General features: G+C 40.3%; 1 protein-coding gene across 1 annotated transcript in view; it reads right to left on the reverse strand.

Moving 5' to 3' along the window:
* kif5ab (kinesin family member 5A, b) overlaps positions 1-14697 on the reverse strand; it is a 62924-nt gene that overhangs the window by 9067 nt on the left and 39160 nt on the right. Inside the window, exons 12-21 of the mRNA XM_072451734.1 lie at positions 12261-12475; positions 11259-11327; positions 8949-9155; positions 5998-6144; positions 4513-4701; positions 3756-3873; positions 2745-2809; positions 1871-1980; positions 481-582; positions 2-62 (exon numbers count right to left, since the gene is read on the reverse strand). Coding sequence (XP_072307835.1) covers positions 2-62; positions 481-582; positions 1871-1980; positions 2745-2809; positions 3756-3873; positions 4513-4701; positions 5998-6144; positions 8949-9155; positions 11259-11327; positions 12261-12475 — 1283 coding nt within the window. The remainder of the gene's footprint in view (position 1; positions 63-480; positions 583-1870; positions 1981-2744; positions 2810-3755; positions 3874-4512; positions 4702-5997; positions 6145-8948; positions 9156-11258; positions 11328-12260; positions 12476-14697) is intronic.

The raw sequence follows: 14697 nt of genomic DNA on the forward strand, positions 1-14697 counted from the left end.
CAACAGTCTCCTCCAGTCCTTTGAGGTCTTGTTTGGACTGTTCATGTCGCTCATTGAGAAACCTGTAGGCAGACAGAAAGTAAGATGCATGCACTACAAGCTTTATTATTACACTTTCATAAAACACCATCGACCAATACATGGGCCGTTAACCACTGCCATGTGATGCAGCACGCCGCAAAGGTCAGTGCTAAGTCCTTTTACCTGCCAGCTGTCTGATTATAGTAAAAGTCTATAATGGAACCGCAGAGAGGTTCTGACCATATAATGAAAGGGTTTGCCAAGCTTCCTGTAGACTTAGCCTTTGTGGCTGCGTTAGAATTTTAAGAAAAGCACATAGTACATGAATACAACAAAATAAGTGGACCAAAAGGTGACAGAGAGCAATAGAAGATGTGCAGTGAAAGAGACAACCCTGAAGCATCCATATGGGCAGTGTTTGAACAGTGGCCAGGGCCATGTCCACAGTAACACACTCACATCAGCTCCTCCAGCTGCCGACTCTTGTGATGTTCCAGGCTCTTCAGACTTTCAAAGTCCTCACAGAGTTGATCCAGTTCCAATTGCTGCTTCTGGTTACAACTAAAGCACAAAGCAAAACCTTGAATTTAGATCAGTTTAGTCAGTTTAGTCATTCAAAAAAGATATGTATCTGGCTTTATGTAGAGGTCAGACCCACAAAACCAAATTCTGATGTAATGGAACACTATGATTACATTAACTGTGGACTTTCACTAAAACATATTCTTTGTGAGAGTGCAGAGAGTGGGTCAGGCATGGTCTGAGCGTCACTCAATACAATAATCATCACAGAATTGTCTTTGAGCTTTCAAAACTTCATATTGCTGGATTATAATAGGGTAGTCTTATCATATGGATGAATTTAGTTTTGTTTTTGTGATTAAGAGCTTTATTAGGTTGTGCATCATGTGTGATATTAGAACACATTTAGTTGTTGGCCTCTAGGGGGCTGGGGCCTCTGGTCTGGGGGGCTGGGGCCTCTAGGGGGCTGGGGCCTCTGGTCTGGGGGGCTGGGGCCTCTGGGGGTGCCAGAGATTGCAGGGGGTCCAAGAGCTTAATCTGGTAGAAGGTCAAAATAAGAATTTGTGCAAATTTTGGTTAAACTCCCAAACAAATGATTAGAAAATGTGTATCTGAACATATTTACCATAACTGTTGCTTATTTGTCTGAAATAAATGCTTGTTAGTGATCAGTAGGGGAAAGGTTGGGAAACATTGCCCTATAGCAAAGAGTTTTTCGAAGCCAGGGACCAGGGACCCCTTATGAGTATGAAAATATCCTGGGACCCCCTATCGTTCCCCACAATGGCATCACAGTACAATTCACAAATTCAAACTATGATTATAACCACATTTGGGTAAAAGAAACATTGTATGCTTCAGATTGTGTATAATGAGTATAATAATAAATAGTTTTACAGTATTTATGGGATGATCAGCGTTATCATCATTTTTGGGGGACACCCAACACATGGACCGAGCACTTTGAGAACCACTGCCCTGTAGGACACTGACTCTGACTGTCATTATACAGATGAGATGTGGGAAATAATTAGAAAAGAGGTGTAAGTAAGTGAAAAAGCTTATATTGAACATTACATATCATTTTTTACATTGTGGGAACAAGCAGGTGGGAGCAAGCTTGGTGGGTGTTCCTCACACTTCCTGGTCTCACAGCAGTCTTCCCTGTTTGTCCCTGTTTGTGATTGTTTGTGCCCGTAATTCACTAGCATCGAAACACAAATGCCCAGAGGATGTACTAAACCCCCTTTGAACAGAACTAATAATACCATAATTGTAATGTATATATTTTAAGGAACAATGAACTGAATGACAAATAAACACTAACTCTGTGAGCTGGTTGATGGTCGTCTGCTTCTCGCTGAGTTCATCTCTCAGGAGGCTGAGCTGTTTGCTGTGAGCTTCTCTGTGTGAGGCCATCTGCTGCTCAATGGCCCTCTGAAGAGCGGGAACACCAGGGGCAGGACAGAAATATGTTAAGAGAGAGGGGAAAACACTAAATAATACCAAAGTAGTACATCCAGGGTACATTTCGACAAGTATGGAAGCATAGGAAATGGATCACTATGTTTCCTTCTCCGCCAGTGTGAACCTTGACAAAAAATGTTTGAATTATAAACTAGTCATGCAAACAGTTTAGAAGCGTTTTAGTGATAAAAGAAAGCCCCAGGGAGCCCTATCCAGTCCCATTTAGGGCTGCTTTATTAGTGATTTGATTACATGCATTTGCTTACCCAGAAGTAGAAACAACAGCTGGAAACAGCTCGATTACATAAATGTGAGTCTCCAGAGGAGCTATGTTCTGTTGTGATGCTGGGTTCAAACAAACTCATATTCTGCACACATCAGGCATCCAAGCAAATAAACTAAAAACACTTGAAATATACAGCAGACCTGTTAATAGGCATGGCGTGGATCAAATGTGTAATATATTTTAAGGAAGTGATTATTTAGGAAAAAAGGCATAATTCTAAGCAGACGTTTCATTCCTGCAGCCGCTTGAGTCTCATTGTGTTACAAATTAATCTGCACTGATGAATAATAACGAATTGTTAGAGCTTAGAGCTTTAGGAGAACCATGGCCACCAACGATGTGTGAAGAATGTGTTGTCTGTGTCTGGTGTCCCTCCACCTACACACTCCCACTACAGCATCTGCGACAGGACATTCTGTGGCGATGCTCTGGTCCTCGTCATGGTTACCTTTATCCTGGCAGATTTCTGGACTGTTGTGTGACTCTCCCGCATGGCCACTCGCGACACACTCTCTGAAAACATCCAAGCAGACGTGTTTGGATAAAAGATAAGCATGGTGATAAGCGAGGAGAGGTGAGCAGAGAGAGTCTCCCTGATGGAGATAAACAGGGTGACAGTGACCTGCCTTTGACAGCACTGCAGCACGTCCAGCCATCGTGACAGCCAGGTCAGCACGGGACAAGTCATGCCTCCTGTGTAATCATATGTAATGTCCCAGCCACAAGGCACGAGTCACTGAGCAGGACACAGTGCTGCTTTAATGATGAAAATATCCAGCTCTTTCAGCGACAACATTGACAACTGCCACAGCTCAGTATTTATTCACTCCAGGGATAACCAGGGACAACTTAAGGACCTAGTGGCATTGTGAATGAAGAGTGGGCTCATTCTAGCTGCCTGTTATTCAAAGCACTTCATCAGGACTTCCTAAAAAAGTGACTCACACTGCCTTTAGCCTGAGATGTGAAATGTGTCTGTCTTTACAAGATCATGAACACATTAGAAATGTGGGAACAGGTCTATATATTCTTTCCTTCACAGAACAATGAAGCTCTCTATTGTACTGAGTGAGAAAAATATGTTTTTTGTGTTTTTGTATCTATTCTATATGATTGTATGATACATATTATAGAAAGCTGTCTGGAAATGTACAATGTATTGAAATCAATTCTTATTCTAAAGTTGGTATTGGAATTTAAACTGCTCTTCAACTACCAAAGTGAAGAATGAATTGAGGATATCAAATCATTTGGCTGGAAACTAATTTAAGTATCAAAGTCTGTGCAAAATGTGAACATTTCACCAAATGTTTTCAACTTTTCCCTTGTTTTTTTTTTTTTTTTTGGGGGGGGGGCATAACATGTGGATCTATGGTATTTGATCTATCTTATTGGTGTTGGTGTGTTCAGGATGTTACTGCGTTGATTTATTAAGATAGTATAGTATTCATGGCCATACCTTGAGCTTGGAGTTTGGCCAGTTCCTCTTTCAGAGAGTCATAGCTGTCTTCAAGCTGTCTCTTTTTCTGCTCCACGTTCTGCACGCACTCGGTCAAAGAGCGGATCTTTGCCTCATGCTGGAAGTCAAAACACAGCATCAAGAACCCACACAGGATACTGATGAGCCAAGAACCTGCTGGATATGCTCAGAACTGCCTGTGTATCATCAAACAATGAAATAAATGTCATTTTGATTCCATTTTATTCATCGAATGTGTCTGTTGTATGAAGATTGTGTTCTTCTCTGTGACGCATGCGGTTGTGTAGATGTGGATTTTCATATAAATAGATTTTAAGCAAATGAATTTAACCAATGCAGTGTAAAAAACAACAGTCACTTACATTGATTAAAAAATACTACAACTAGTTTACATTAATTGTGTATATTCTTTTCTTTCTCCAAAACATCTCTACATTATAAATCCTTGCCATGCGCTCTCGACCAAAGAGAACTTTAGCATCTACAGTTCCTTTCATCCAAACCATCAAACCATCAGTTTAATTAATGTTTCTCAAGGCCTATTCAAGTATACATTATGCCCACCTAATCAGAGAGCGGTCTCATTGTCCAAACAGCTAATTATGCTCTTTTTATCTTAGCCAACTTCTCCTGAACGGCTAAAACTTCAAGGCATTCGATAATAACTAACATAATTATAGCTGGCGAACGGTCCACATTTTTCTCATCAATTATTTCTCACATTGGGCCATTATACCTGTGAAACGAGGAGTTGACACGAGGACAGCTCTTTGCCCGTCTCCTCCATCTTGCGCTGACACTCCATGTGAAGGTTGTCCAGGTAACGGCAGCGCTTCACCATGGACTTCACCTCCGACTTGATCTTGCTGATGTAGAGGCGCGCCACCGTGAACTCCTCTTCAATGGCGCCCGTGATTTCAGCCGGCTGCAGACAATTCAATTTAAAAAGTAAAGTTTGCTTAGGTGTAGGAGTAATTGGAAGGCGCTTGGACAGGAGGGCTGCGTTTCATATTCATAGCCGCTGAAGTAAATGGGGCCGTTTAGCAGATGTTTTTAGATGAGGCTTTTATAATCCGTCTCGATTAGACACGGATCTGAGAGCAAACTACACCTTCAATCTCTGACACTGACTTTCATCAAACTGCGTATAACCTTTAAAAAGGAGTGGAATATACAGCTGCCTTTGGTGTTGATACAGCCTTTTGTGTCGTGGATGTTTAGTCTCACCTATCTCTTATATAAAAAATGTAATATACTGATTCTTTATCTATTGAAACACCTTTGTGCATGACGTTCTATTGCCTGCAGATTTCTATGAGAGCTTACAAGTGCCACTTATGATGCTCTCTGATGAATATATCACTTAACGCTATGATTTTTATATTATACATCTGTGTTCTTTGGTTGTTTTCACTGTTATTATCCTGCATGTATACCGGTAGTTTTTCTTTGTGGTGTGGCTGGGAGCACACTATAAATAGGTGCCTGTCTATGGCGCACTCTCTGTCGCACCCTTCACACCCGAGACGTGCGCCCGTCGACTTGCTCCAGGTTCTGCTGCTGCTCGATGGTCGTATCATTCTGCGTTTAGCTGCGTTAGTCTTTTGTGCTTGGCCTTTACTTTTACACAGGTTAGTTTAGGGATGTTTTTTTACCTGCTTCTACGGACCTCGTCATCAGTGTTGTTGTTACTTTGTTTTGGGAACGGAAGGGGATTTAGCTCTTTTGAAATAAATACAAACCTAATTTAAACTAAAACTATAAACATTTTGTAACACTTTTGAATCCTGAATCCTCTTTAATATGTTTGATCTGTAATGAGTTGTAACAAAGATGGACTTCAAAAATAGATCAATAAAGCATCTGTAAAAGCTTTTGTATTGATTCTATGCAACACCACTGTTCAAATGTCATTAGAGTATAGTTTATGGGAAAGTGGATATCATAATAGTGTTACATAATCCACTACGCTCTAAATCGAGACTGTAAACTCGTCAAATCCAATGTAATTAATTCACATCACTATTGGCTATTACTTATTTCCAAAACTTAATCTGCTTTTCTCCTACACTAGTCAAACATGAGGCAAAATAAATATGTTGGAAGCCGCTGCACAAACACATATTGAGCAGCAAACGCTCATTATTGACAGCGCTCTGTGGCATATTTTTCACAGTCTGTTTCCTTTGGCGCTAATTAAATTCAACATGCCTCCACTCACCAGCTTGATGTCCCGGTTTCCAACTATCGCGCTGAACTCGCTCAAGTCCCTCATCAGACCGTTGAGAATCTCGGCGATGCGTTTCCTCTGGTGACCGCTCACTTCCTGGATACGGGACAGCTCCGCCTCCAAAGCCACGAGACGAGTCTGTGGACAAGAATGTACTGTAGCATCATCAACAACACACAACAGAGAAGAGATGGATTAGGGGTTATGGATTAGGCCCTGTGTGCAAGTAAATATCAGATGGGGAGAGCATAATGTTCAACGAGGAAGTCTAAACTGAAGGACAGATGGATTGGGCTCAAAGATGCGAGATGCACATTGACCCCTTGACCTTATTTCCAACCAAGAAACACAGGCAGGAACAACAAAGTGGCGGCTAAATTACAAATCGATAGAGAAACGAGAAGCTAGGCACATGGCATCGGAACCAACTGACAGGATGTTGGAGTGAAAAATGGGACTTTTCTTGAGGCGGGCCAGTTCGTAATGCAAGCAATTTTTTTTTTTAGACAATGCATTGCGGCAGCAGCAGCAGAAGCAGCAGAAGCAGCAGAAGCAGCAGAGGAACAATCGAGATTCTGTTGATTACGAGCCGGACCTCGCTATAAGTGGTGAGAAAGAGAGACGGTATGTAATTCTGTATCTGATCAAACACCGTCCCCCAATCTGCAGCGGAGACACAAACTGTTTCTGCGATGTGAATGCAACAAGAGGCGACAATGTTTAGGTTTTCTGTTTTCAGACATGCCATTGTTCACAACGCCAGATTAAAAAATGGAACTAGACAGCAGTGTTACGCATGTGCTGTATAAGCGAAGGAGACGGCAAGTGATTTTGATGAAGAATAAATCAAATTATAATTATGAAATATGAGTAAATATTAGAGCAACATAAGGTACACTGATATGCTAACAAGATGAGGTTGATTACAAATGAAAATCTTAATTAAATACATGTGATAATACAACATTCTTTCAAACAGGGCTGTGCAATTCTAATCATCAATGATCAGCTCGGGCTCACAGCGAATCCTCTGTCAGTAAAAGCGTGCGGTTTGGAAATCGGACTTTGCAGAGAGAAATGTGTATTTGGATTAAAAAAGAGAAGGTAAAGGCGTATCAGCACAAAGCACAGATTCAGCTTTGGAGATAGAGGCCCACAGACTCTGATGAATGGACTCTACTGCCCCATTTTTTGGGATCATCGCCTCTACAATACTACTGCAAATGAGGTGGATTGAAAAAGCTGCAACTGTGTTATAGAATACATAAAGGCAAGTTGGTGAAGGTGGAGACATAAAAAAGGCCTTTGGGGGGAAGAAGATGAAGTAAATGTTTAGTGGCCCTTTAAAAGAGTTATGGCAGCAAAGAGGTTAACTCGACCAGATGTGAGATGACCAGCTTCAGTAAATTTGTCACGTATTTCTATCATATTTTGAAAGCTAAAACAGAGGTAAACGGTGTGATTGAAATGACCTAGCATCCATGAAATATGGAAGATGATTTAAAAAGCTGGACAATGCTATCCACGGTCTACTGACCCAGTCAAAGGGATATTAAGGACTCATAACTTCTGCCTTGAGTTTATTCCCTAAAAACAGCCAGCACAAAGTGAGTCTCTATTTCTGTACTTTGTCCTTACCAACTTTTTTCAAATAAAGTCTGTGCAATTGAATCTCCATTAATGATTTAAAACCACTTCAAATGCTGTCATGAATGTGCTGGCGGACACGCTTTGCAGTTTCAGTGAATGAAGTAAACATCCTCCGAGTCACAGCCGTACGATTAAGGAAAATGTAATACTGTATTTGAAAAACAGAGTTCAGAGACTTTGGTGCGCTATGTTCTGAGAGAAACCACTAAAACTGAACTATTTGGCCTGCAGCCCTTTATTCTAATATTGTGTTTAAAGCTGCCAAGGGAGTCACTCAATGAATGTGTGACCAAAAAGACTACATTTATGATCTTGGACGATGCACAAAAACATTGAATTTGTTACTTTTCTAATCATGTCGTGTGCTAAGTCACCAATTCATTCAAAGTCAGAAATAAGAAATTATATTATATTTTTCTGTCGACTAATTTAAAAACTGAACAATCTTCAGTGTTTACTTGCCCATGGATGGCAGTAGAGCTATAGTCAGCCGGTAAAAACCAGCATGCAAGTAATGTGTGCTTGTGTTTGACATCAATGCTCCAGAGACGCAGACGTGAACTGTAATAAACATTAATAAATCATTAACCTCACCAAGACCAATATAAACATACAGTAGATGAAAAAACTGAAACATATAACACAGGACATTGGCGTTCTAGTCCTAATCACGCTTATCTTTCATTACATTATATACAACTCAGGTTTACTGTTGTAAATCAATTCATAGAACTGCCTTGTATATTTGAAGAAACTGTCCATATTTAATTTGTTTAACGCTAGTTAAGGCTTCAAATTGTTAAACAAACGGAGCTCTGCGTGACCTATTGGACCTACACGCATTTTGAGATCCACTGCTATATACCAACTGGCCTCAACAGAGATCAGCATTTGAAATATTTACCATCACATTCATAAAACTGTAGTTACACAGTTGGCCTATATTATATTTATGTATATATATATGAACTTAATGACAGTTCAGTTAATGCAGTGACTCTGGACAGACAAACAGCTCCTTGTGATAAATACAGCCACTTTGAACCCTTTATGAAGACAATTACAACATAGGCAAAATCGTGTTCCTCTGCCAAGACGAAGTTTGGATTTTAGTTTACATTCTCTCTTCTCATCTCTGTGTAATTGGTCGGACCTGAAGGCAGGAAGAAAGAGAGGAAAGGTGTGATTGAGAGGGTAAAGTATGATGTGAGGAGTGGAGGAGCTCATGAAATGGGGGCACGTTACTTAACTTTCGTGGCATGTTACATGAAATACTGCTCACTCAAACTCACCATTTTCTTGGTCAGCTCTTCTGCCAGCAGTGTGTTCTTGGTGGTTTTTTCCTCCACCTCCAGGCTCTTCTGGTCGTAGTTGAGTGCCAGCTCCTCAAGGGCCTGGAGCACCTCTTTCACCTCCGCTTTGGAGTTCTCGTTCTCCGACTGCAGCCGGCCCAGCTCTGACTGCACTTTCTCACTATCGCCTCTCGAAGATGCCAACAGCTAAAGACACGGCACAAGCAGCTGTCAGCACTGGGCCATAACATTTCATCTCAAGTTTGCTTAATTAAAGTTTTAAATAGTTTGGTTGGTTTAATTATTTTTTCTATTTGGAGCTTAATGGATATGGACAGTAAATTATAGGTTTAAAAATGCTTATTACAGTTACCTAGCAACAAAGGCACCTTGCTAATTATGAGTTAGCACTAAAATATTATATTTTAAAGAGCCAAATTAGCACAAAATGATGATTAGTGACTATACCACATAGAATAAGCCATGTGGAGTGTAAAGGTGCACTATTTCACTTTTCTGGTGGAGACCATAATTTTCTTGTCTCCATGAAGAATGCCACACTGTGGAAAATTCCAGGCAAAGCATTAACATCTCATTGGAGACAAGCAGCTGGTGGATCCTCCACCAGAAAAATGGCATAGTTCACCTTCAAATAACATAAGATAAGAAAATCTTTAGAAGAACAGCAGGAAAATAGAAACATGCAATATAAAAAACCCTGTTAAAATGGATCAAACACACACTGTGCAGGTAGAGCACAAATATAAGGCTATTCTGTACGATAAGTGGCTTTGACTTTGGTTGTGGACAGTCCGGAAAACTGGTGTGACTACACAAAGTCCATATCATGATATACCAATTTACCAAATGGAACTAGCCACACACAGATACATATGAATAAAATGTAATGTCATAAGGCTATCATTTATAATTCAATGAAAATATACAAATCTGTCAGCATGGCTCAGTTTGTGGGCTTTCATCATTATTGAAGACACCACAATTTCAAATTATGATCATTTTCTAACCACTTTCCTTGTTAAAAATACTATAAAGCACTCTGGCCTTTACAGAAGCACTTAGGATTACCATGACCCGGATGACAGTCATTTAGTCACCCTCGCGATTGCTCTCATTTGCTTCCCACTGTGTGTCACTTCACAGAGTGCATGCTGGTACATGTGGATATTGCTCGGGCCAGGGCGTCTGGCTGTTTGCACACTAACATGCAGCTTGTGTCAAACTAATGGATCTAAATTCAAGTCACAGAACATAAACTGAGGTCGGGCAGTTACCATCATGTCATTTTGGCTTGTGCCAGGACCAATTTACATTATGAATAGGTCAATTTCAAAAGTGTGCACTAATTTTCTTGCAAGTGCACTTTGGACATGTGCAGTTTGTGGCTGCTCCTTAATTGGTATTCATACAGCTGTACTTTGCTGATCACGTTTCATTCCAGCATTTCATGAGCAGCACACATTTAACTACTTCAAAAAGGTTAGATTCCACTTAATTTAGAGACAGCTGTCAACTCGTCAGTCATTCCATATAGATCAGAATCAGGTTGTCTCAAATCTAGAGTAGAAGGTGTTGATTTGCTCAGCCAGTTTTTGGTCGTCTGCAGCGTTAGGGGCTCTGGGCTTGTAGTTGGTGAGAAGTCAGAGCCCACTCCCTTGTGCGCTGCATCCTTCTGCTGCCTTAACTGCTCAGTTGTGTGAATATATTGTGCACATCAGCTGTCCTCAAATGCATAGTTTTTCCTTCTTATTTTTCCTTCTTGCCTTAACCGTCTAATGAGTGGTGCTGTGTATGTAGTCACTCAAGCATTTCTCTCATGCAGAGGCCTTTCATTAATCTTCACATCGATTCTCCCACTGACTGTTGAGTCAAAGAAGCTCCTGACACCTATTTTGCTCACAAAGTCTATGATTAAGTGACGATGCTTTAAGTGTTTTTTGACACATCAAACCGTGTTTTATTCATCACAAGGACTGTGCATGTACATGTAAAACTCTGCCTCTGACTAGATATGGTCTGATATGATTTTTTTCAGGCTATACCCATATAAATGTACTGCAAGGCTCATACATTTTTTTATATACTTGACATATTGACTGTTCACTCCCATTCACACAAAAATAATAATCAGATAAAATATTGTACTTTGATGGTTTTTGTATACAGTCACCTTTTAGTTTCATTGCTCTGGAATTCTTCCAATACCAGTATATCACAAATATATTGTCTAACCTTCACTGTCTTCTGTTTGCCCAAAGTGCAGAGAGAAGTTTCCAGTTGGTTCTTTACCTCCTCCTGATCCAGCATCTGCTTCTTCAGCTTCTCCACCATCTGGCTCTGATGGTTGATCTCATCATCCTGGAAAGGCAAAAAAGATGTTTGAGAAATATGTATAAAAATGACAACTAGCAGAGAAATATTTGTTGTAACTGGACAGGGGACATTCTACATGGCAGCTCTTACTTCAGCATTCTATTACTGAAATATTATTCAACACTTCCTCAAAGTTCCAATCTAATCTTTTTGACTTATATATTTTGACTATATCTCAAAACACCAAACTAGAGACGTCCATCAGGTGTTTCCCTCCCTCTACCTATGCCTCTTGTTTATTCCAAATTAAACCTCAAGTCTGTATTTGTTTATGTATTTATTTTTCTGATATTCTTTTACTATACTTATCCATTCTAACTTCTCAGTATGCAATGTAAGCCTGTGGTTACAATGCTACATGAATGCACAATATTAAAGATAATACATTTTGCTCTTGTTGTTTGTTGAATTTCACAATGGGTAGTATTTTTTCTATTTATAAACTTGCCACATATGGCAGTTAGAAAAGCCTGTCTCAGCACTTGCACAGTGAGCACTCCACATGAAAAAAGAAGAAAAACTGATCATTTTCTGTAGGTTGCCCTATATATTTAACCACCCACTGGAAACTTCTGCATAAAAGAAAAATAACTAGGCTGGAGGGAATATTGCCAGAGAAATTGTTATCTATGTAATGCGCCCAATGGAGCTTTCTGCACCTGCCAGTCTAAATTGAGGGGACAGTAACACGGTGGCACCGTTGCACGTCTTAATAATTAAAGAACAGCCGCATTTCACATGTGACATATATTTTTAAAAGGATCATCTTGTGCCTCCACCTGCATTCACTTACATAAATAATGCATGTGTGGCAGTGATATACATGAATGCACACCATTACAGACCCCCTTCCCATCACGTGTAATCTGCTCTCTTTTCATGCTCACAGATGGGTCTCGAGCGGTGGCGATAATTCACCTTTTCATCCAGCTGTTTGTAGAGTTTACGGATCTCCTCCTCATACTTCTGTCGCTCCTCGTCAGAAATGTGAACCACGATGGAGGAGGCGATGGAGCAGGGCGTGCAGGGGGAGCAGGGGCTGCATATGTCGGGGATGGCCTCTTCAGATTCAGGAGGCGCGAGGGGAAGGGCTTTTTCTGAAGACACCTCTTCTTCTGCGCTCACGTATTCCCCTGAAATATATCATTTTGTGTCAAGGACCTTGATTCTTCTGTGTGGAATTGCATATGGAATTAGAGCTATTCCACAGTATACACACAATATTAAAAAAATAGCAGTACTCATTGCATTGTTTTTTGTTTTTCTTGTCACCAAAATATACTTTAAACAAAAAAAAATAAGTCGAATAGTTTGCTGGATAAACGCTATCCTTTCCAAAAACACAATTGATTCAAAGTTCAGAATTTTGCCAGATTCAACCCAGATACATTATATTATTATTATCCGATACACTAAAACGTAAAAATTGCATTGGGTTAATCTGCACACTCACCCCTTTACGATAGGACATAGTTATACAACTGATTTAATACGTTTCAAATGACTACTGCCTCTCTGCTTTACAACAAGGTCAAATAATCCATATGGCTAAGACAGCGCAGTACACTCAGCTCATGTGGACTGTCTCCGGAGAAGTATTTGATAGTGCACCAATCAATAAAAGCTGCCAGGTTAGATGTAAAACGCAGAGCGGGATGAGACCTCCACTCGCAATGAGAGCTGTAGCGTTTAAGTGAAGCAGCTGGTCCTGTCGTTGAGCCATCTTTGATTGAAAGCGTTCGGTTAATGTGGAACAAAGTGCGCAGGTCAAACACAGAGATTTTGAGGAGTGCTTGGCCTGAGGTGCAACACAAAATAGGGTGTGCGCTTGACGGCGTGCGCCCTAAGAACGGGTGAACGGGACCAAAGATGTCCAAATGATCCTTTAGTGAATGAAAAGCACTAAATTGTGAGGTTGAGTCTCGGGATGGACTCCGTGTGAAGGAGAATGAGAGCGGCACAGTGGAATGAGGCTATAAAAGGAACCATTTTCACTGATGGGGGTTCAATAAAGATGCGAAATTGTCTTTAGTGGACGGCACACCCCTGCACGATTGGAATGTCAAGTAATTGTCCTCACTGAGCACATGTGTGGTGTATCGCCGTGGCAATCAGGAAGAGGGTGGTACGTGTGTGTTGTGGAGTGGTAACTGATCCACACAGACAATGATGGACAATAGCGTAGTTTGCAACAGTGCAGGGTTCAAGCTGGTATTAGTGAAATATACGGATGCATTAAACCGACAACCACCATTTTATGCCTGCCACTAAACAACATTATACTGAGCGTGAAATTCAGAACTGGAAGAAATGGCCAGGAAGGTTTTGCTTAGTGTTTCAGTCTGTCCTTTTTGGCAGCTCTCTTTCTTTATCCATTGGCTTTGTATACGATTATATCAAATGAGGTTAAGTCGGCACTTAGACGGTCTGGAAAATAATGTCTTGAGGCAGGCCAGTTGGTGAGATTTTTATCTGATCTCTCGTCAATGTCTGAGTCCAGCCCAGACCCAGAGATAGTGGGATTTTAGGCAGACGGCCAATATGGCTTAGACCAGTAGTTCTACAACTTTTTTCAATCCCAACCCATAATAACGACCGACAAACCCAAAAAATAGACTACCAGAGTGTAGCGTTATTTTTATTGATTGATTTTATTTTCAGGGTCTAGATAAATTAATGTATGCCAGCAAACAGGAATCTACATTTACCACTGCATTTGAAGGATGTCAAGACTTATTTAAGTCTTAGACAACATAAAGCCAGGTGGGTCCGTTGTTAGTTTTTAAAATTTAGAGGAGATTTGGGGATTGTAGGATGCTTTTTTACATTTTATTTAGTATGCATTTGCCTACATTTGCTTGAAACATGTTTTGGTGTTATGGCTTAAATTCACTGGACACAATAATTAACAGTAATTAATGTGTCTTAATCTCTTGTTCTCTCCCTCATATTACCGGTACACTCATTTGTACCAAAAAATCCTCTAAAAATATATATAAATTATACAAATCTTTGCATTAAATTCTCACGTGCGCCTCTTTCTGTCTCCAACCCATTTATACCTCTCCATCTTCTCGTGTATGTGCCCCTATCCTTTTTATATCTTTCAGAATGGGGGGGTTACCAAACCAGACCAGACAAATATTTTAACGATACTTTACAAAGACATTTTGGTCTGGCATCATATTCTTTCATATTCACAGTCATAGTAACCAATCAGAGAAACGCATGGCGATTAATGAGGAAAAAACAAGATTTCTGCTGAGGCAACAGGCGAAGCACAAAACTCTGTAAATCGGAGGTAATTGTTATTGTTTGCTAGACAGACAATGGATGACTGACCCTTTTTTTCAAT

Source organism: Eucyclogobius newberryi, unplaced genomic scaffold (genome assembly GCF_026437365.1).
Source record: "Eucyclogobius newberryi isolate DKJ021-1_F unplaced genomic scaffold, fEucNew1.0.hap1 SCAF_19, whole genome shotgun sequence".
NCBI classification, from domain to species: domain Eukaryota; kingdom Metazoa; phylum Chordata; class Actinopteri; order Gobiiformes; family Gobiidae; genus Eucyclogobius; species Eucyclogobius newberryi.